The sequence below is a fragment of the Amphibalanus amphitrite genome, unplaced genomic scaffold (genome assembly GCF_019059575.1).
Source record: "Amphibalanus amphitrite isolate SeventyFive unplaced genomic scaffold, NRLGWU_Aamphi_draft 000378F_arrow, whole genome shotgun sequence".
Taxonomy (NCBI): Eukaryota; Metazoa; Arthropoda; class Thecostraca; order Balanomorpha; family Balanidae; genus Amphibalanus; species Amphibalanus amphitrite.
In genome coordinates, this window is record NW_024881872.1 from 451,103 (window position 1) to 474,187 (window position 23,085).

General features: G+C 45.2%; 2 protein-coding genes across 10 annotated transcripts in view; one reads left to right on the forward strand and one right to left on the reverse strand.

The window, feature by feature from the left end:
• On the reverse strand, nucleotides 1-13,934 carry LOC122389968. 6 transcript variants are annotated; one of them, XR_006258049.1, is made up of 6 exons: nucleotides 13,893-13,934; nucleotides 1,972-2,138; nucleotides 919-1,064; nucleotides 647-724; nucleotides 363-477; nucleotides 1-168 (listed from the first exon to the last, which is right to left on the reverse strand). XR_006258049.1 is itself a non-coding variant. In XM_043382513.1 (6 exons), exons 1-5 carry the CDS (start codon nucleotides 2,328-2,330, stop codon nucleotides 405-407), a joined length of 471 nt encoding a protein of 156 aa, XP_043238448.1. In that variant the 5' UTR covers nucleotides 2,331-2,604; the 3' UTR covers nucleotides 1-168; nucleotides 363-404. The 6 variants fall into 6 exon arrangements, 3 of the variants coding, with proteins under 3 accessions (XP_043238448.1, XP_043238450.1, XP_043238449.1); XR_006258050.1 differs by lacking the exon at nucleotides 13,893-13,934 and adding an exon at nucleotides 6,575-6,593; XR_006258048.1 differs by lacking the exon at nucleotides 13,893-13,934 and adding an exon at nucleotides 2,324-2,601 and having other exon boundaries at nucleotides 600-724.
• Nucleotides 12,066-23,085, forward strand: part of LOC122389965 (activating signal cointegrator 1 complex subunit 2-like) — a 24,017-nt gene continuing 12,997 nt past the window's right edge. The window contains exons 1-3 of one of the 4 annotated variants that reach the window (XM_043382504.1): nucleotides 12,066-12,159; nucleotides 14,733-14,793; nucleotides 15,206-15,304. In XM_043382504.1, the coding sequence (XP_043238439.1) occupies nucleotides 14,776-14,793; nucleotides 15,206-15,304 (117 nt within the window). In that variant the 5' untranslated portion in view covers nucleotides 12,066-12,159; nucleotides 14,733-14,775. Of the gene's footprint in view, nucleotides 12,160-13,873; nucleotides 13,926-14,358; nucleotides 14,573-14,732; nucleotides 14,794-15,205; nucleotides 15,305-23,085 lie in introns of those variants that run through there. The other 3 variants (XM_043382503.1, XM_043382501.1, XM_043382502.1) reach the window with 3 other exon arrangements.

Genomic DNA, 23,085 nt, shown 5'->3' on the forward strand with positions numbered 1-23,085 from the left:
TTGAATTTTGATAAATGTATTTTTTTATTTCATTTGATTTTGAATTCATTTCTAACAATATGTGTTTAGAGACACAGATTCTGAAGATGTAGCGGTCTTCTATGGTTTTCAGTTTCTGAGACCCTGGTAAAGTATACTGAAAAGCTCCTTTTTGTTCCATTTTTTCTCCTGGAAAGGAATCATGCAGTTAGATCTGCTCATATTAACGCAAGTTACCAGAAAATGTTATGCCCCATAACATTTAAAAGACCTAAACGGCGTTCAATGACGTCAGTAAAATCAAATTTTAACAGCGTGAATTAACATATTTCGGTAGGGTATGCTACGATACGCTCGGTGCTATCCCTAAATGCCTGCTTTACCTATCAAGGTATTCTAATCCAGCGCTGGTAAGAACGGAGGCTTCAGCATCTCCATCCCTTGATTGGTGGATACGGCTCCCAATGCGTGTCGAGAGCCCCTTGGACATGCTTGTACCTGAAAAAGTTATTCGCTCTCATAGGTGTTGTCAATAATGACGTCTTATCGCTGCAAAATACATTCCAGTGATGTCGCTGGTTACACATTACACATTAATTTAATTCCAGTAAAACACGTACATTCGGGGACCGAATGTATATATACTTCATGGTTCAATGGGTCTTACTTCTTTTTTGATCCTGCTAGTCGTCCTCTTGCAATTTGTTCTTTTAGGTCACGGTAACATTTCTGGGCATTCACATATCTGAAAATGGCAAATAAATGATCAATGCTGTTAATAGAATACTTCTCTGGATGCTAGAAATGAAATGCTAAGAAAGGAACAAGGGTAAAAGTGGTGTAAGCTCGGCATTTGCTCAGTACCTACTCAGCAAACCTACCTCAAGACCATGACCTGTGCGAGTACGTAAAGTCGTTTTTTTCAGCCTGGTCACTTACTCGATCTCGGTTTTCTGGCACCTGTCCAGCATGCGCGTGCGGAGGCTGTCGTCGGATGTGGCGTGCTGTTCGAACCAGGCGTCCCGCTCTGCCAGCCATTGGCGGCCGTAGTCGTGGGACACCATTCTGGCCATTATCTCCTTATCCTGATAAACGGGGGAGGGGACCGTGATACACCATTCTGGCCATTATCTCCTTATCCTGACCGAGACGGGCGAGGGGACCCCTCAGCGCTCTGGGATAGTTGAGCATAATCTCGCGACTGCCACAGTTAAATCATGGCAAAGCGTGAAGGATCAAAATGAACGAGACATAACAACAAGCCCTTTCTGGTTTCGATTTGTTTCGCTTGGAGCAAGCTCTTTCGGGCTGAAAATACCAATGCGTAGCATGGGATAATATAGGATGGGGCGTAGACATTGGGCTATGCGGGACTGTGACAGTGATCCATGGAAGCGAGACCGTCCAGGTGGGACCACATTGCCTCGATGGGACAGCCCCCCCCCCCCCGCCTCTCAAGCGGTCTCCCCGGTCCCCCGGAGAGGATTTTAACGGGCCGGTGTGGACCCAACCTCATCCACCGGTTGTCAGGTGGGGTGGGGTGACCGCCAGTCCGAAAAGGGAGCGGGAGGAGGCATGCGGATGGGTTAGTTATGAGCATAGCGAGGACGGATGATGAACACGCCTTATTTACTGTTTTGGTGAACACGCCATATTACTATAGCGGTGTAATATTTCGCGTAATTACTATAAAAAATGGCTATGGGTTCTAAGCTAGTTTTGAATTCTTAATAGTCGTCAAAATACCTAGTCCTAATTTAAAAAAGCACAAAAACCACACACAAGATTGCTGAAGAAATCTGAAACGTTACCTTAATTTGAGGACGACATTTTTAAGTAGAACATGGTATCTTAGCTTACCCTAAGCATCCTTTAAATTAGTTAGTTCACAGTTTTACTTAGGTTAAACTTAGTTAAGTTTTCGTTACAAGTAATATTTTAAGGGGGAATCTTTTTTTTTACTACCTTGCCTTATCTGTAACTGTTACTTACGTGAATGTACGAGGGCAGAAATGATTTGCTGCTGCCAGACTTTTTCTTCTTGTCACGGTCGTCGTGAACAGTGGCACAGGGAAACTGGCTGGCCATTGGCTGAGAATTGTATGGCGAATTGTCTCCATCGCAGGCCGACTCCAGCCCTGGGCAGTGACACTGAATACCTGTAGGTGCAACGACGTGCATTTAGTGCATACCTACTGAATCAAAAGTAGACAATCTTATTGTCTCCTCGAAATCTTGGTTCACGTAATTTGCATTTGATTTGTGTGCAGCTTAATAAGCAAGCAAAACGCTGATCGAAGTGGGTAATTTATCAAATCAATAGGGCAATGAAGATGTCTCTTACCGTTCATTATCACTCGATATTAATAGTTCAAAAGACACTTTTGGGGTATCTATAATAGAAATAAAGCCACGTGACTACACGGTATACTCTAGAACAAACGTTTCCTGGCTACACACTTATCGTTAATTATCCAAAAATCGTCCATCTGCTTCAAATATCAACGCTTAATTTACGGTCTACTACTCATCACAGAAAGTTGTCATGGTGTGCAACTTAATTTTGCATCTATTCTACATGGTGATGCTGGGGCTCTGCATTGGCAAATTCCTTGGCAAATTCTATTTGATAAATTTTAGCAATTAAAAATACTGCCACGTGACGTGTTGATCAACCCAAAATGCCACAAATAACAAAATTGGATTAAAGCGAAAACCATACAACACAATAGCCGTTTTCACGCGACGGCCATCTGGTAGGTTCACATTTGATGCACATCTGGTGCAGATTAGGTGCAGATTTGGTCAAATTAGTTTCAGTGTCTCTTATAATCTATCAGTTAGGGTTGCACTTATTGCTTATATGCCTACTTTGTCATAGTATCAGAGAGCATCATCGATTAAAACACTGAAATAAAATCATAAAATGAAAATATTTGCTGTACAAGAGATGAGATTTGGTCAAATTAGGTGCATTCGCCAGATAGCCCGTCGTGAAAACGGCTAATAAGTAATATAGATGATTGGAAAACAATAAGCATACCAATCACACAAATGAATCCAACAAAAGGCACCATTTTACGCTGCGGGGTCACACTCCCCATAAAAGCTCCTCTCAGTCACAATTAAAGAAAAACTTCGTAAGGTACGCGGCGCTTGGTTAATTTTCTAAAGAAAAATAATTTTCTCAGAAAAAGACTTAAAGGAAACAGTCCACTTTCCTGAAATCAGTATTTTGCTATTGATTTATGATTTTTTATGCTCAAAATAATCATGAAATAAAATAAAACCTTTTTGTAAAAACAATTATTTTCTATATTTTAATATAGGACGAACTATATTCTATGTAAAATAATGTTTGACGCGGAAGCTTATTACGCATTGACCAATCATATTGAGTAGCTCAAACCTACGCATACTGCATTGGCTGTAAGCAGCACGCTGATTGGCTGACGATGACGTGGCTGCATTCCTGTGCAAGGCACGCATTCCTCTACAAGGCACTCTTTTCGGAACGAGAAATGGAATATCTTCGTCTAGGGTGATCGTTGAGCCGTAAAAGCTCCTGATTTGTGCTAGTCTCAGCTCAAGCTACGAAACTGCTATTCCAGCTCAAAACCCCATGTTAAAAGTGAACTATTTCCTTTAATTTTGTTTTCACTAGAGTAAAGCGGAAAGTTTTAGCCTAATTCGGCCGCTGCAGAAGGGGACCAAATGCCTCAAATGGCCCCCAGCCCGAACTGCCAGAGAATCGTAAAATATGGACATGTTGAATAAGTTGATATTAGCCGTTTTCACGACGGGGTATCCGGCGAGTGCACCTAATTTGACCAAATTTGCACCTAATCTCATTTACAGCAAATATCTTTATTTTATTAATTCATTTCAGTGTTTTAATCGATGATACTCTCTGATAATATGACAAACCAGGCATATAAGCAATTAGTGCAACCCTAGCTGATAGCTACTAAGAGACACACTGAACCTAATTTGACCAAATCTGCACCTAATCTGCACCAGATGTGCACCAAATGTGTACCAGATGGCCTTCGTGAAAACGGCTAATATGTATTAGGTAGATTCGGACTAACCATTCTATTGAGGACTAACCTTTTTTCTAGCCCACAGCCCCACATCCTCGGTCACCTTTTTATGAATTTAGTCCGAACCTTTTGAATGGAAGGATTCAAAAGTACAGAGTCCCGCCAAGCGAAGCTTGTTGCGCTCACCCTGCCCTCTATTCTCCGTCCTCCGATCGCGCAATTCCGGTTCTATGGCAGAATTCGCCATTTGGAGTCCAAAGTTAACGTGCGCACATATCCGCGCGCGGCTGGTCCCTCACTGACTTCGCCTGGCTTCGGCCTGCCACCAACCGCAACCATACCTGTCCGGAGGCCCATAAATAAACGTCAAGCGCCCGTCGCGCTTCGAACCCGGACTGTTATAACTGGGAACGCGTGCCCTCAACACGTGGAGTCAAACACTCCACAGACTGAGCTACGGGACCGGCACTGAGCTACGTACGCGCGGGACCGGCTGAGCTACGGGACCGACCTTGGGAGGTCACATAACGTTTTCGCCAATAGCAGCCATTCGATAACTCAGGACCAGCCACGAAGTAGGTAAGTACCTACCTTCTGGTTGCTCAGGATACCAGCCATGAAGTACTTACCTTCTGGGCCGTTGACGAAAATGTCCCACCAGTCGATTCGCCGTATGCGATTACACCAGCCGTTTCGATATACCTCTGAGGCCTGTCAAGGTTACCGAGGTCACCCGAGGTCACCATATTTGAAACCACGGTATATAGAGAACTTTCAAAACGACTAATGAAATCGCATACGACGAATCGATCGGTGGTGTTTTCGTCTCGATCGACGATCGAGCCGGTGCGGCTTTCCGAGGTAGGTATAAGAATGGCTGCCGTAGACGAAATCGCCAAGTTACTAGTAAGCCTTTCAGGGTCACTGAAGTCACCTGAAGTCATTATATTCAAAACGGCTGGTGAAACTATAAGCGGAAGATCGACTGGTGGTGTTTTCGTCTCCATCAGCCCTGTAGGTAGGGTAGGTACCATAGACCCGGGAACAGGGGGGGCAGCGGGGGCGCTTGCCCCCCCAACTTGGGAGCCGAGGGGGCGGCGCCCCCTCAACATTGAGGCAGCGAGAAAAGGTCTTTCCTCCCTTTTCCGGACTTCTTTCCTTCTTGTTTCCTTTATACATCTAAACATCAACACACGGCATTTTCCTTGCCATCTGAATGGTTTCTGCTGATCCAGTATCGATTTGACAACATCTGCTATTGTATTTGTCATCCCGCTTTGATTTGGGCCTGACCTTGGCCATAAGCTTGGCAGGCCAGTTTTATACTGGACCATTTTGAGTCAACTTTGAGAAATGCATAACGTACAACGGTGGTAAAATCGTTGCTATAGGTATAACACAGTTTACCCGCTCTGGGTATGAGGGAGGGGTGTGGGGCAATGAGTGCACTGACGTGGCGCCCTCGGTATGGGATGGGATGCATGGGATACATTAGAGGGCTGTTATGGGATTAAAGCTCAGCGACACTTAGGGCTTATGTGGTGCCTTCGGTTATCGGCAGCACCCTCAGAATCACCGGCGTAGGGCGCTCAGAACCGCCGGTAAGGGGCCTTTAGAGGCACCGGTGTGGGGCCGTCATGCAGGTGCCGGTGTGGGCGCTCAGAGGTGCTACTGTGTGATTCTCTCAGAGGCGCCGATGAGGGTCCTTACAGGCGTTGCTGTGGGCCCTCATAGACGCTGGTGTGGAGCCGTTGCCCGTTACAGACGGGTGTGGGGGCTTTACAGCCATGATGACGCGAACTCTCTACAAGCCGGCAGGGGGTCTCAGTGACCAGCAAGGGGTCCTTAGGCCGGCAGAAGAAATCCTGTGGGGTCCTTAGACACCGGCATGGTACTGTCAGACGCCGGTGGGGCCCTCAGACTCATCGGTGTGGGACCCTCAAAAGTCACCAGTGGGTGGCCTTCAGATGCACAGGTGTTGGTTGGGTCCTCAGAGCCGCCGATACAGGGCTTAATTTTAATAGGCACTGGTGTAGGCACTCAGAGTTGGGGGTGTGAAACCCTCAGAGACACCGGTGTGGGCCCTCATAGGCGCCGATGAGGGCTCCATAGTTGCCGTTATGGGGCCCTCAGAAAAATAAGTGGGACCATCACAGGCGGGAAATGCCCCTAGAACTGGCCCCTCATATGCCGGTAAGGACTCTCAGAGGCCAGTAACGGGCCTTTGGAGACCACCGAGGTGCCCTGAAAAGGCGCAAGAGGCGCTCGGAAGCCGGCGTGGGGCCCTTATGGAGATCTTAGTGTGGCTATTTAGGGCCCATGAGGTGCTCTAACGAGCCCCATGGGGCGTCAGCGGTTTGACCTTCAGCGGTCAAATGGCGCCGCAGGGCCCCTCGGACCCGAAGGTCCCTTTGAACCCGATGGGGGGGGGGGGTACGTGTCCCCTTAGACCCCTTGCTACGCCACTGTTTCATATGCATCATGTCAGGCATTTTAGGCTCGCCCCCCCCCCCAACTTGAAAATCGTTCCCGGGCCCCTGGTAGGTACCTACTTTTTGAGTTGTTGAATGTCTTCAAGGGTGCCGAAAGGGTCTTCAAGATTACTTTACTTATACTTCAGGGGTTGGGAAATATGGCAGCAATTTTATTGTAGACAAATCTTGCGCTCTACTTGCAAAATACGCCTGAGCATGCGTATTTACAAATTGCAACCGAGCTCCGCCGTAGGGTATTTTATTTCCGCCGTAGTGTATTTCAGTTGGGGTATTTTCTACCATACATCCGCCTGAGCTTGGGGTAATTACAATTTGTCGGCGACGTTAAAAAATGATGCACCTTTTTTCGCAGTATAGGTTATCGCATGTGCATATTTTTGTCTTTTTGGTTGCGCTTTTCCCTCGCCGGTATAGGGGGAGGCGTTGAGCGGACCCCATCGGTTTTTCGTGAGTAACTCGCGTAAAAACCGTCCGATCGCGACGAAACTTTCAATACCCCCGATTTTATCAATTTTACTCCTGGCCTGAAAATTTCATGACCCTGACCCAAATGACCTTTGACCTGTGACCTATTTCTCGAGGCCATGTTTGGCCCGAATCGCGATTCGGCGTATGTCGGCTCACATTAGCCGCGCGTTTGCAGTCTTTACGTGGTTTCAAGCGTTGAAATATGTGATATGATGCTGGTCCCATACATTAGGGTGGGTGTCACATGAAGGTCAGGTCAGCTCAATGACCTTTGATGACCTCGGTTCACTTTTTCGAGTTTAACATGTTTCTAGGCTAGTTTTTGGAGCTGATTTCGAATTTAGCAACCACTTGAACATTACAGAGGGTGTAACGAAATTATCCGGACATCTTTCTTCCCGCTGTAATTAAAAAGCAAAACATTCTGGTACTTTTTATTTTGACTGAGCATGTAGCCACCTTTCATAAAAACACAGTGGCGAATGTTTTGGAGCATTTCAGCCAATGTATTCTCCAGCACACTGGCTTTGATGCGGACCAACGCCGTCTAAACCTGTGGCAGCGGTTGGGCGGTGCTTGTGGCGGGCGTCTCTTCAGTCACCTAAGCCGTAATCGCCACACCATATGTGGAAGGCTTTTGGTGTCAATACATACATACATACATACATACTGAACAAGAGCCCACAGGTTTTCGATTGAATTGGGATCGCGACTTTTTCCAAGTCATAAGCGTTAGCCCAGAATGATTGAAGGTTCTATCGGCATCACTTCCCGTTCTTTTAGGGACTTTTAAGTAGCGCGCCGTCCCGCATGAAGACAGCGTGGCTTGAATCAGGCATCAGTGCGCGTTCAGAAACCGAGCCCTCAGGCGCTCAACCAGACGGTATAGGAGGGCCTCCTATACCGTCTGGTTGAGCGCCTCCGACTATTCATTGGCCAGTATGTTTCTCCGGTAATACTTGACGTTGATGGCGGTATTTTGTGACACTATGTTCTATTGGAGGATCGCTAGGCAGCTGAACATGCTCCAGTTCTGGATGTTGTCCGGATGTTTGACGGCGGCGAAGGCCAGGAAGTTCGAGCGGCTGGCCGCCCATACATGGCCGATTTGACGGTTCAAAAGATAATACAGCTCGAACGGCTACCCATCCAACCAGACCACCTCACCCTTATCATTCTTCAACCAGTGGACGCGATCTGGCGTGAGGCGAAAGGTGGTGAACTGGTTGTTTTCCCGTCAGTTTCGTTGTCTTTTTCAGTTTGAAGGGCACTAGAACCAAGTTAAAGGGCGGGTAGCGGTAAAGCATGATATGGGATCTCTTATTATCTGACTTGGTAAGAATTCGAGTCAATTTGCGGATTGATTGGTGCCGTTTCCTTGCCGCTATCTTGATGACTCTCCTCACCACTTGGCAAAGGGCGGCTTTTGTGGTCACGACTGGGCTGAGTCTGCCACCGAAGTCCCAGATTATTACACCTCAGGCAGATGTGCAATTGGCTGCTGCTGATGTCCAGCTGCTGGCAGACCAGCTTCTGGCTCATGACGCCGTGGATGCCGCCATGCAATTTTACCACGAAAGGAGAGATTGCATCCCTTTCTCGCAACTGCCTTGGACGAAAACTACCATGTGAACCCGTCTGCGAATCGACTCCTACTCAGAGCAACAGTCACATGACAAGGTCAGGTCACTGCTGAGTTGAAAACCGATAGCAGAGGCACGTATTCATCCAATATCCCCACTTCTAACATCAGGAAGGATTAGGAAACTGTGCAAACAGATATGGCGAAAAAATAGATGTCCGGATAATTTCGTTACACCCTGTACTGAAGTAGTTTTAGTGCCTTCGTAACATGTTACGAAGCTGTCAGAAAAAAAGCGTTCTGCCCCTCCAACTTTTGCTTATTTGTAGAACTTCGTTGCTTAGCAAACCACTATGTTGTTGGCATTGAGGAGCTTTGAAATGTCTGTGTAATTCAAAATGTTAGTTCTGTAATTAAAAGAATTGATTCAGTGTTGCACATAATCTAACTTAACAACCGAGCATTGCAGGTTTGACAGCTTTTTGCCCCACCAGCACCACCTTCGCTGGAAAAGCTCCACCCTTGCCTATGGGGCAAAACATAAGGGACAAAAACACAAAACAAGACAGATAAAAAACAACACAAAATGAACTCATTGCCTAATGAAGTTCAGTCTGGAGCAAAAACATAGGTAATAGGCATCTATGTCAAATTAGAATGAAATATTAAAATCAACTTGACCAGGTCTTACGGTCTGACCTGATCCTGACTGCCTTACTTCACCTAACCCCAATTCAACCTAACCTACCACAACACCTGCAGAGGTACCTTCCTGGAAAATCACGCCCAGGGAGGTGTCCAACTTATTGGAATATTACCATGATTGCTTGTCAAAATGTGTGTCATCATGCACTCTTGTTTGACAAGTGATGTATAATAAATGTGACATTCAAAAATGACCTCCTGACTGTTGAGTGATTAGAATCTTCAAATAATCAGGGTACAATGCTGTGCATCATAGTGCACACTAGTCATGTTGTTTTTGTGTAGGCCCTCTGCACATTATTGTGTACACTGCCATGTGCACCTTAAGGAAAAAAAGTGACTAGTGGTGCATAAAAAGGTTGTGCAATTGTGAAGTTCATGCCCTTGGTCTTGCTGGAGCCAAATGCCTATAGCTATAGCAGGATCAGTGAGGGTTGTAGACATGCTACATACACTGTGAATTGAAGATATTGGCACAAAGTTCACCCATAGGTAATTACTATGCTTAACACCTAATGTAAGAAGCAACATAAATGCCCAGATGATACAGCAACAGCTCTCTGGTCAACATCACACAAATTTATTGACATACTTTGCAGGTACATATTTACATTCATAGCAAATACTTTCGATTTGATTCAATAACTAGGTGCTAGTAAGCTTGCATTTTTGTAGGTACAACAATGAACATATATTTAATCATAAAAAACTTTCTCATGGCATTAATCACATACCTTTTTACCGAACAAGTACCTACCATGCAATGATTCTAAATTTTGTCCGCAAAGTGTACCTATATCTCAACTAACACATTGAAATTGAAATACCCTAACAAAACCTAGAACTGTACAAAAGGAGAATACAATTCTACAAGAACTATGAAGTTCTGAAGTTATTCTCACATGCTGGAATGTTGAAACTCTACTTTTGTCGTCCATTTCCACGTTTCATTGAGCAATCATATAGAACTGTTTTCGCTCTTCAGTCATAAGCTTTTGCACAATTCTTGAATTTTTACACATCATCTTGAACCATGCTCCAGTCTTTCCAACAAGGTACTATGGAACATCAAAGCAATTTTGATTTGTTGCAACAGCTTCAGATCATGATAGGCTTGAAGTTTGTTACACCATTTGCCAGACAAACCTCTACAAAATGTGTATCAATTCCCAAACTAAGCAATTGATTATATCAGTATTTGCGGTTTCCACACAATGTTTCATAATATTATTCGATTTTTATATCAAGAAACCCAAATAATCCACAAATTGTTATTGAAACACTCCCACTTCAAGAGTTCACAGCAATAACAATACAAGTTCAGAAGCAAATAAACATTGCGCCAGATTTCGTATGAAACGCGCCATCATCCTGAAGTTTCTACCACAGACGGTAGTTCAACCGCAGCCGTAGTGCGAAAACCCCTGCCCACCTTACCCCACGGCGGAGCTCGGTTGCAATTTGTAATGTGTTCTCTTAGCAGCGCACTTCTGCTCGTACCTTACAATGATTGATGCTTACTGGTTCATCTAGGATTTTCTGTACGGTCGTCAAGTTAGATGTAAGTGAATCCTAATCTATAATCTAAGATTCGGAATCAGGTGAGCCCCTACGATTTGTACCAAATTTGGTCAGTGGATAGTACGTAACGTCCTGATTACGATGCACCCAAAATCTAAGCTCGGCCCGCCATATTTACGAAGTTACGGATGTTTTAATTTCAAGGTCATTCGGGAGAGCCCCTGCAATTTCCGTCAAAATTTGTGTACGGACACTCTAGATGCTCTTCATTACGAATATCACAAAATTTAAGCTCGGCCCGCCATATTTACGAAATATTTGAATTTCGAGGTCATTTGGGTGAGCCCCTGCGATTTCCGTCAAAATTGGTAGACGGACATATTACATCCTCCTCATTACAAATATCATAAAAGTTAAGCTCGGCCCGCCATATTTTTCAAGTTACGGAGTCACAAAGTTACGGAATTTCAAGGTCATTCGGAGAGCCCCTCCGATTTTCGTCAAAATTTGTATGCGGACACATTACATGCTCCTCATTACGAATATCGTAAAAGCTAAGCTCGGCCCGCACTATTTCAAAAGTTACTGACGTTTGAAACTCACTGAAATTCAAACATCTCTAACTTTTGAAATAGTGCGGGCCGAGCTTAGCTTTTACGATATGCGTAATAAGGAGCATGTAATGTGTCCGCATACAAATTTTGACGAAAATCGGAGGGGCTCTCCGAATGACCTTGAAATTCCGTAACTTTGTGACTCCGTAGCTTGAAAAATATGGCGGGCCGAGCTTAACTTTTATGATATTTGTAATGAGGAGGATGTAATATGTCCGTATACCAATTTTGACGGAAATCGCAGGGGCTCACCCAAATGACCTTGAAATTCAAACCTCCGTAACTTCGTAAATATGGCGGGCCGAGCTTAAATTTTGTGATATTCGTAATGAGGAACATCTAGAGTGTTCGTACACAAATTTTGACGGAAATCGTAGGGGCTCTCCCGAATGACCTTGAAATTCAAACAGCCGTAACTTCGTAAATATGGCGGGCCGAGCTTAGATTTTGGGTTCATCGTAATCAGGACGTTACGTACTATCCACTGACCAAGTTTGGTCTAAATCGTAGGGGCTCACCTGATTCCGAATCTTAGATTATAGATTAGGATTCACTTACATCTAACTTGACGACCGTATTTTCTGTAGATTTATTTGCTGATGGCAGAAGAAGTCGACTGACAACAATCTTTACTGAACATTGAACAATACAACCTTATTACCCGGCATTGTGCAATATTCACATTTTGATTTGTGCTTTGGTTTGTGCATTGGACTCCAGGAAAGAAGTGATAATCTATATCAATATAGAAAGCACGTCTTTATTCGCAAGATTTTTGATTGCTTGAATTGTTATAAACGCCCTAATTGTAGCCTTATTTCACTTAATTTGAATTGTGGTGTGGGCTGTGGCTTGATGCCTATGCATATGCCTCGATGCAACCTACAACCTGCCAACCTACAACCTACCCTACAACACAACCTAACTTATAACCTAAATCTTCTTATATACCACATAATCTTACCCGACTCAACAAGTGTTTGGGTGTAACTTATAAATGTTTGGTGTAAAAATTATAAGTATAGGGTAAGGTGCCTAATTAGCGATCCCCTTAATTTGAACCGTCATTGCTCACGCTCTGTGGGTGCCACTGTATTACTGGCTTGATTTTCGGAGAGGTCGTTCATTTTTCTATTAAAGGAAATAGTTCACTTTTTAACATGGGTTTTGAACTGGAATAGCAGTTCCGTAGCTTGGGCTGAGACGAGCATAAATCAGGAGCTTTTACAGCCCAACGATCACCCTAGGCAAAGATATTCTATTTCTCGTCCCGAAAAAGGTGTATTGTGTTGAGGATGTGTGCCTTGCAAGTTGCATATATTTCCATCCAGTATGAAAAGAGCATGGGTCCCGAAAATTATTCAGAAACTAGAGAAATTATCTACGAGAACTCTAGAGAAATTCTCGTACTGATCAATTAGGACATTCAGGGGAACATTATCAGATCGAGCAGATCGCCCAAATGCCGGTGGCTGCGATAATTTCTCTGTTTCTGAAGAATTTTCGGGACCCATGCTCTTTTCATACTGGATCGCGTGTGCCTTACAGAAACTGAAAAGTTCTTCCTATATCAAAATATAGAAAATAATCTTTTGTTATAAAAAGGTTTTATTTTCTTTGCTGATTATTTTGAACATAAAAAATCATAAATCCGTTGCAAAAAAAAATAATTTCGTGAAAGTGAACTATTTCCTTTAAAATATAGTCATTTTCTGCCCCAATATTCACTAACTTATTTGTAGTGAGCATTTTGGCAAACCAATGCAAAAAACGCTAATAGGGAACTCTTCCCGATTAGCGACCGGGGAGGGTCGCTAATAAGTCTATGGGTTTCCCCATATTAAAAATGGCAAAAAATACGACGCCTGAAAAGATGAAATTATGATCTCAATAAGGTAACCTATACGCAAAACACTCAATCACTCGAACAGGAACGTTTATCCAACACATTTACGTAAGTAAAAACTGATCACGTGATGCACCGAAGGCGAAAAGAAGGCGAAAACCCAAATTTTGCGAGCTATCTCGTATGATATTCGAGGTCCGCGCTGAATTCGGCACCCCTGCAGTCGGTGACGACATTTGACATCCCCTGCCACACATTGCAAGCTTCAGCAACACCACATTTTCATTTCTCTCTTTTCCCCTTTCTTTCCCTTGTTGAGCTATTTGCGACCATGTCAGGCGCAAATAGGAAATATGAGTTGCGACACATTTTTAACCGCCATGCTGTACACAGTTAAGCGATTCACTATGGGAAAACGGCAATCAATTGAAAAAGGAATGTCGATTCAGAATAAAAAAGGTGCATCATCCTAATGTGCATCGCTTTTCATCAGAGAGGGCCCAAACACACACGTTTTGGATAAGAAACTCGTCATTTTTATTTAAACTCACCTGAAACGTCCCACCAAAAACATCGACAACCGTAAAGTAATTTAATTTGATAACTTAAGCATGGCTGACCTTTTGACGATGTTTTTACCCCGTTTTCTCCCGCCAGTTTTTCTGTAGGGAGGTAGGTCGCAAATCGGAAAGGGTCGCTAATTATAGTCCGTTTTTCTTAAGTTTGCCCCTCACTGTAAACGTCTCTTTGAACACAGCACGAGAATTGCTAGCTGAATTACTGAGAAAACTGGTAAGCGCACATTGTATTGTAGATATGAATAATATTTTCAAAAATAAGTTTTGAACATCGACGATTTAACGTTATGTTAAGCGCCGTGCAATTTATTTATTAGTTCAGACATAAGTCCTGAGAAGTCGTCTATCCCTGTGAGGCTGTAGGTATTGGGAGATACGATTTACGAGTCTGTGAAATAGTAAATAAATTTGATGAAATTGATCGTCTGTGAAATCTGGTTAAATCAGTGTGCGCCAACCAGTTTTCTCAGTAATTCAGCTAGCAATTCTCGTGCTATGTTCAAAAAGACGTTTACAGTGAAGGTCAAACTTAAAAAAAACGAACTATAGGCACCTTACCCTATATGTGTGATCTCACTTTTCTACCTTAAAAGAATGTGTTATTTCTTTTCAAGATTTTGTTTTGTGAATTTCTTCAGTTTAAAAGAGTGCAAAAGAGGGAAATGACTCCATTGAATTTCTTTGTCAGTCTGACAATTATTGTTAAAACTTAAAGTTGTTTCATCCGATGGGATAAGATAGGTAGGTATAGACTAGAATAAGTAAAATAAAGTTTAAAACTCAATATTTTATATCTCAAGTCTAAATAAAACCACTGACCACATAAAGCCATATTCAGACATAGTTGCATGAATTCCCTTTTTGTGGAGGGGCTGATAGTGTTGAGTAACCTTTTTTACAGGATTGTGAAGATATTCGCACAAAAAAAAACTTCAGGATTCAGGATGTCTGGTGGTGCAAAGGTATGACGGCATTTGTGTTCATATGACACTTTCACTCTTACTCTCACATTTAATTATGGATGGCTTAATGTGAAACATTTAAATCTGTTAAATTCGCTTGTTTATTTTAGGTCTATAAAAGTAAGTAACTAAATAAGTGATTAGATCAAATAGTAATATGTTGAGCATATTGGTTTAGTTTTGTTCCCTTGGTGTGCCATGTGCATTTTGCAATGACTTTCTTTGTATGAACTTGCTAGTTACTTTAAAAATATAGTTATAGTTACTATGGTTATAGTAATTATAATTATAGTAGTAATGGTTATAGTAACTATACCTATAGTTATAGTTACCTATAACTATAGTTACTTTAGTTTTTGTTAGAATGCCATCTTTACCCTTCATTTCATGTCATGTGACTGTGCTCTTGCAGGCTAAGACAAGACCCATTATTCCTGAGAGTGCTACTCCAATTGATAAATTGAAGATAACAATAAATAAAGGAGGTGTAATCACTGAAGTGGATGCCATTGTGAGTACCTACATCAACAATATTTTTTTACATAATTTGTCCTTTTTGGATGTCTTATTAATATATTTTCACCTTTTTCAGCTGGTACCTATTGTAAATAATCCCAGAATTGTACTTATGGTGACACTGTAAGTTCATTTTTCATTTCTGATTGCATTGTGTTCGGAAACATAAATTCTAAGGTGTAGGTAGGGAACATTTTCATGCATGATTGTAACTTTGTGTAATAAGTATGCTCAACTAAAAACAATAGTCATGCTTTGAATAAAAGCAGAAACTTGGGATATGAACTCCACTTATCCAATGCATTTACAGAAGTTTTGTATCTGCAAATGCACTACCTACCTAGTACCTATTTAATGTTAATGTAAAGTTTCACTGCACGTGTAGTAGGGTGGCACTTAAAAATCAATTTTTGATTTTTAATGCGTGCGGGTGGTTTTCCGGTTCCATTCCCGTAAAAAATAAGGGAGGCAAATTTTTATGGGAAAATATTGATGTTTAAAGGTCGCGAATCAAGGTAAAAATTGAGATTTTGGTAGCATATTTCAATATCATTAAAATCGCTTCTGAGTTTCCTATTACGCTATAATCGGATGATAATAAGGCATTTCTTAGTCATTTTCATATTGTTTATTGATATTCCATGCAGCTTCGGCCACGCCAGAACGCTGGTATATGTACTCCACTACTCCAGTTCCTCCTCTTTAGTAGATTATTGGCGCCTCATTGGAGGGAGGGGTATCATGGGCAACGGGCACCCAGATCACTTTGTGTGTAGCCTGGTTAGCAATTGCAGTCGATCTTCGGGTGTCAGGTTAGCGTTTTCTGTGATCTTTTCAACGACATGGAGGAAGAACTGGCGCTAATCTTTGTCTTCCATGAGTGCCAGTCCTACATCAGCGCCATACCGCGCCTGGTGAAGTCATTCACCACCCGCAGCTCCCGGACTACACGAGCTGCGGTTTGGTAGCCGCTGTCCTCCCAGTGGCCTTGGTCATTGATGATGAGCCCCGCGTCCAGGTCGTGTATCCTTGAGAGCTTTTTGAACGATGGTGTGAGGAAGCTCGCCAACGTCTCGGTCGCGAGAGCGGCGTTCATAGTGTCCACTAAGGACTTACGGGGCGGGTCCCCTCTCCTACAAGTCTATTGCCCGCACCATGTCTTGATTGAGCCCGAGGGTCGGGGTCTAAAAGCTCCAGAGTCACCAGCCGATCACTCAATTACTACAGGTGACGGCCGAAGACCGGGACTGTCGCCTTCGACAGCTCCTTGTCGGGGTAGGTGCAGAACGAGTTCACGAAGGTCAGGTCCAGAGCCGGCGCAGTGGCAGTAGAGTCCCAGACCAGGCGGCGGCGGCGGCGGCGAACTTGCAGGCAACGAACAGCGCACAGAGTCTGATGTCCTGGGCCTCGGCCGCCGTCAGCCGGAGCCGCTCCCTGAAGAGGAAGGCACCCACGGTACGGATGGTCTTTGCCATCCACCTAACTCAGTGGAGTACTCTGAGGCGGAGAAACGGAGGCCGTGCTTGGAACTCCACCGAGAGCAGTTACGCAGAGCTCCAGAAGTTTTCGGTAGTCTTCCCGGAGCTAGGCATAGTCCAGCGATGGAAGCGATGGAAGCTTACCAGCAGCTTGTCCCACTCCGGAACGTCGTCGACGGCGAACGCCACCGGTGTGATCCTGTCAATGAAGCATGAACTCCCATCCGCCTTTGAACCTCTTTAAACAGCCGGATGTAGAGGCCGCTCGAGATTCTACGGCAGGTGGAGAATGCCTTCTCTAGGACCAGCTCTTACACGTGGTGCCGGCAGGCCAGCTGGAGGACGGGCCGATCCAGCTTCTGCTCGATAAGGGCAAGGCCCTAAATGATAAGGGCTAAAGTACCGTTCACCAGCATGCTGTTCGCCGTCGTGGCGTCGAAGCAAAAGGCCGCAGTTCCGCTTCTCCAGTTCCTAGCCTCCCAGCGCTGTGAGCATGGCCTCCTGTGCTTGGATGGAGGGGAGTTTGGGAACGGCGAGGAGCTTGGCCACCCTAATCCCCCCCCCCATCACCAGGACCTAGAATCGGTCGACGCTCCTTCTCTCGCGGTTCAGGATTCGCGGTTCAGCCGGAGTCGTATCAGAAGTTCCGTGCCGCAGTTGATAACAGGCTCACGTGTTCTTCACACATTACGGTTGGGCAGTTTGGCCCGGTCGAGGCCAGTTCACTGTTGGGGACGTCCGCTCGCCCGCATGCGCTTGGGAGTGTGAGTCGACGTTTCTCTCTCATGGTCGCCATCGTCAAAGACGTTCCCTCCGTGTGCGCGCCGCAACGGCCGGGTAAGTCTGTTGCTGGCATTGGCACTATGTAGAGTCGGAAGAAGCGCCCACGGAAGAACATCCCGAAAGCACAATAAACCAGCGCAGCTCAATGCCCACTCTCGCCTCTGCTTTCCCCCGCCGGCGATAGGCTGGCTCCAACTTCTTCACATTCTCTTTGACAGAAAAGGAGCATGTCTCAAGAACCGATAGAACTGTGGGGCTCGTCCTCCCTTTGGAACAGGAGAGACCGTTCACTCCTCACACTCATAAGAGGATATGACCTCCACTGTGAGAGAGAAGGCACCGGTCGCAGGCCAAAAACAGGCCTGACATGGGTAAAACAGCCCAGATCAGACCTGTCTTGGCGTGACCTGGACTGGCTACGATCGACCGGAAGTGATGGGATAAGCAATTGTTATACAAATAAAGGTCAAACTACGTCGGATATGACGCTTAATGACCACATATGTCATTCCAAATAGGTTTAAAGTAGTTTCCAAAAAGTTGATTTTTTTCCCCAAAACTGCCAACTTTGACCTCAATTCGCGACTCCTAAATATCAATATTTTTCAAAATTATTTTGCACACATTATTTTTTACGGGAATGGAACCAGAAAACTACCCGCACGCCTAAAAATCGGATAACATAAAATTCACCCTATTGCTAAGTGCCACCCTAACGTGTAGTCTTCGTTTTATAGACTCATGTCAAGGGTTATCCAGGCTTTGTTGACCCTACCACCATACCTACCAAACCAGTAGCCTTTTACATATATTGCCACTTTAAGGCCTCCACAAACAACAATTATATGCAAGGCATGCATGCTTTAACCCTCGCCCGCACATGCCATTTTCCCATCCTAGAAACTCAACGCACTTGGGGGGGGGGGGGGGGTGCCAACCCCCACGCCATTTCGTTCATGTTGGAGATAGAGCTTCGCGGTAAGACCAAAAAGATTCTTTGGGAAGAGACGAATCCAATGATACCCAGTTTTACCTTCTCAGGTCAGTCATTGACCTTCCAGGTCAGGTCAAACTAAAAAATGTTGCTGTTTTGAGTCACCGTTGGATATCAAGAACGCTGCTCACCATACACCGATGACGATGCCGAATTGTGATGCCAAGCCAGCCAGAATTGTGGTGCCAAGCCAGCTAGAACCTCTTTGTCACACTATCCGACCAGGTTTTTGTCTGTGTGTGTCTGTGTGTATGCTGATGTTTGCACCGATTGTTTATGTGTCCATATTACATGAAATCATGAAATGAGAAGCTGTTATCAAAAATACAGTCAAAGAAACTTCACAAAAAGTAAATTCAGCTTGCCTAAAATGCAATATTTTTAGATGACCTAGGTTGACCTTGACCTTGACCTGTACATCGCCGAAGAACATGTTCCATGATAGGTGGGAGGTAAGACTGGCAAAAAAGACCAAAATCAAGGTGTCAAAAGCTCACAAGACCCATAGCCAACGCAAGGTATTGGATATTTGTCATTTGGGTCATTCCATGACCTGAAGAACAAGGCCATATGTCTGTCCTTGAGTCTTTGTCCATGTCCTTGAGTCTATGACTGCTGTTTCAGAGATTTATGAAAAAATAGGTAAATTTGACTCTGTGGGCGCCCCGCTTAGAATCTGTATCACGGAAAAAGTCACTCATTTCTGCTGAGTTTTATTTTGCGTAAGCATTAATCTGCTTACTTCCCACACTTACCATCATATTGTCACTGCCCAAGGTCCTCTATAGGGAGCCAGAGCTCCAGTTAGAGCTGTAGCATCCGATCCACGCTGGACTACTCTTCTCTGACTAAGCAATATCGGAGTCATGCACATTGCACACCACACCGGTGGAAAAGAAGCATACATTTTCTCTCACAAACAGAACACATGACCATGTCAGCAATATCGACTCCGACTCTAGCCAAAGTTGTCGACAGTTCGACACGCACCGACTGTGGCTCAGATTCCGCTTTTGCAGTTCTGATTATAATCGCCCATTTCTCATCCTCATCGTGGGAAATCCGTATAGCTACTCTGTCCTACCTACATGCCAACCAATATAAAAGCTTTTCGCTCATTCACGCGTGAAACAGAAACGTTTCAAAGTACGAGCCGTGGCTTTATCCAAAGTAAGCGAACATGATACAACACACACCGCCGATATATCAACAGAGCAAATGCATATTACATAAAAACGAATTACCGGATGAGAATACAATGTTAACACAAATCAGTTTGTTATCTGCATACGAGTACATGTACTTGCTGACGTGTCGCCGGAATATATTTTTCCCTATGTTAAGATCAGTTAGGTCGGAGTCCGGACTCCGACTCCGCAGCCCTGGTTTAACCCACGAGCCGCGGGGGGGGGGATAAAATTGCCCCCTCTTTACGTTTTGTGGAATATCTCCGAAACCTGATGAGCTATGAACGTGAAACTTGGCACAGCTTCAAATGAATACCTAGGAAATGTTTGACGAAAGTTTGGTGGTTGTAGCACTTAAGATGACGTCACAGTGACGTCATAAAGTTTTGTCGTGTTCCGATATGGACCGTTTCTGATGTTGCTGAGCATGAAACTCAACTGTAAATGAACTAGACAGCACCTGCTGTCATCCTAAAACATCTAAGTACACTTCCAACAAATTCCTGACTAATAATCGGCCCTTTATATTCGGTCTCATACAGGGTGGGATGGACAAATTGAGACACATTGTGTTTATCAATTAAAATGCAGTTTGCCGGTTAACCAAAAACAATCAGTCAGAAATATATTTATTTCGTGACACTGGCATCGTTGTAGAGCATTCTCACTCGATAAACCCTCCCTCTGCCGCCACCATCCTCTCCAGCCGGCTCCTGAACCTGCCGCACGCGCGCTTCACGACAGCTCGGTCCATGGCCGCCATCGTCTCCTCGATGGTCCGCTTCAGAGCCTCCCTGGAGGGGTGGGGGTTCTTGTTGGAGACCCTCTCAACTTCGCCCCAGACAAAGTAGTCCAGGGGGTTGAGGTCCGGAGAGTTGGGGGGCCAGAACTCCTTGGTCCACGTCAGGTGCATGTTCTGCCGGCACCACTCCTGCGTCTTCTTTGCTGCGTGTGCGGGTGCTGAGTCTTGCTGGAAGACATATCCAGCTCCTCTCGTGACTTCCTTGATCCAGGGCAGGATCAAGGAAGTCACGAGACTTCCTTGATCCTGAGAGACTTCCTCTCGTGACTTCCTCCTCGATCAGAGCCTGGAGTTGCTGCAGAAACGCCGGCGTTCTCTTCTTCCCAGGCCCTGATTTACGCTTTTTACGCTCGGGAGTCACCTCTCCTTCATCCTCGCCATCTCCACCGCCCTCCTGTGCCCGCACACGCTTGGCAATGCGGTACACCGTGCTCCGTGGGACACGCAGGAACTCGCTGATCTTTGCCGGGCTCCTCCCTGCGCGCAGCGCCTGGAGCACGGCGGCTCGGCGATCGTACTCGGCTCCGCGACCAGACATGATTTGACCTGACCTTGGGTCACCCTCGCTTTTATAGCATCTGAGGGCCGTGCCAGCGATGCGACCAATCAGATTGCGGTTATAGCCGAGGCGTACAACCGCGTAGAAACTTGTCTCAATTTGTCCATCCCACCCTGTATATCGGATATATCGTAAGGAAACTGAGAGTCGCAAATCTATAATTTGACTTCTGGCGTCACTATGACGTCATTTCAAATGGGATCAACACCAAATTTGGACACAACTTCAACTAGGTATTCAGGAAAATGTGTGCAAAGTTTCGCGACTGCGACGATATCGTCGCAGAAGTAAAGAGGGGGCAACTATATGCCCCCCCCCCCCCAGCGGCCGGCGGGTGGCGCGGAGGCCCAGCGGCCGCCGGGTTAAAATATATGAGTATTTAATTCAAAGGACTTTCGAAACACTCATCAGCAATAGGAGGTCGATGTTTTTCTGCTGTGCTGTTATTTTGTCTATGGCTCCGTCCAGCTGAGATCCCAGAGTGCGAATCTGCGAACTCAGGGTATCAAATTGTGACGTGTGATTATGCACTGTAACTGCAACCAAACGCTGGATTGATTTTTGGCCGTTTAACTGGGTAGTGAGATCGTTAAGATGTGATTGTTGGTTGTCAAGCCTTGTAGTGATTCCAGACATTTGTGTTGCGTGATTTTCCACGCCAGCAGCGAAATCATTTAGTTGTTCTGTATAGTTGTTAGCTGTGATTATACTCTTGTCTCGTTTGGATTTCTGATCGTTTAGCGGGATATTGTCATAGATAAGTTGAGCTTGCTGATTGTCGAGCCTTTTATTCAGTCCGAACATTTGTACCGCATGGTTTTCCAGTTTGGCAACGGTATCATTCAGGCATTCTGTATGACGGTCCACTGTGATTTCAATCTTGTTTTGGTTGGATTTTTGACCGTTTAGCTGGATGGTTAGATCGTTGATTTGTGTTTGCTGACTTTCTAGCCTTGTAACTATGACAGACACTTGAGTCGTATGATTTTTCATGTTGTCGTCGATATGATTCAGTTGTTCGGTAAGGTTTGTCACTCTGGCTGTCGCCTCGTCCTGTTGGGATTTTTGGCGGTACAGCTGGGCTGCGGCGGCGTCCAGACGGGCGTGCTGTCCGATCAGTCTAGTAGTCAGTTTGTCTATCCAAGAATCGACCAGGGCCAGTCTGTTTTCGATAGATTCTAACTGTAACTCCATCCTGCGCTCTAAGTTCATCACATCAGACTTCACTCTGCCTTCCAAAGCCGTCACTTGATGCTCCATTATGCCCTCTAAAGTCGTCGCTTGAGTCTCCATTCTGCGCTCTAAAGTTGTTACTCGTGACTCCAGTCTGCGTTCTGATGCCGCCACGCGAGACTCCAGCCTGTTCTCCAGAGGTTCAGCTCCTGCCTGCAGCGTGCTGACGATGGACTGCAGCTCGTCACGTACCAGCTGCTGTACGAACTCTGTCAGTGGGATCGACCGGCTCTCGTCACAGCCGGCCGTCACTAGAAGTACCGTCAGATATAAGAACGTCCCTCCTTTCCAGCTACGGGCCGACATGGTGACACGAACACAGTAGCAGCGACCCTCAGCTCCTGCTGCCGGCGGCCAACTGAGGGCTCGGAGCTGGCAGAACGACTGCAAGGCTCGGCGAGACTAAGCCCTGGTCCAAGGCCTCACCATCGGCGTCACGATTATTTCCGTGGACTTTCCGCGCGGCAGTAAACATTTACACTGGCTCCTGACCACTCCGTTGCGATGCTGCTCCCCCTGGTCATCATATACACTGACTCCGCCGGTGTAATTTGTACTTGGGCGTGTACTGCACTTAATGATTCACGCTGTCTCACATGCCGCCGTCCTGGCGAGGTCTGCCACCCCCGCGCAAAGTCCTCCGTAATTCCCGTCTGTTTTCCGAGAGTCCAGCTGTGTCGTATACATCTGTGACGACTCGTTTATATATTGTACAATCACGACTCAGCGACCCACCCTAA

Bases quoted from the DNA above. Each gene is read 5' to 3' on its own strand.
- LOC122389968 (XM_043382513.1), bottom strand. The intron at 1,065-1,971 runs GTAAGTAACAGT...CCCGTTTATCAG, and splicing joins TTCTGCCCTCGTACATTCAC to GATAAGGAGATAATGGCCAG. The intron at 478-646 runs GTAAGACCCATT...TAACTTTTTCAG, and splicing joins CTAGCAGGATCAAAAAAGAA to GTACAAGCATGTCCAAGGGG.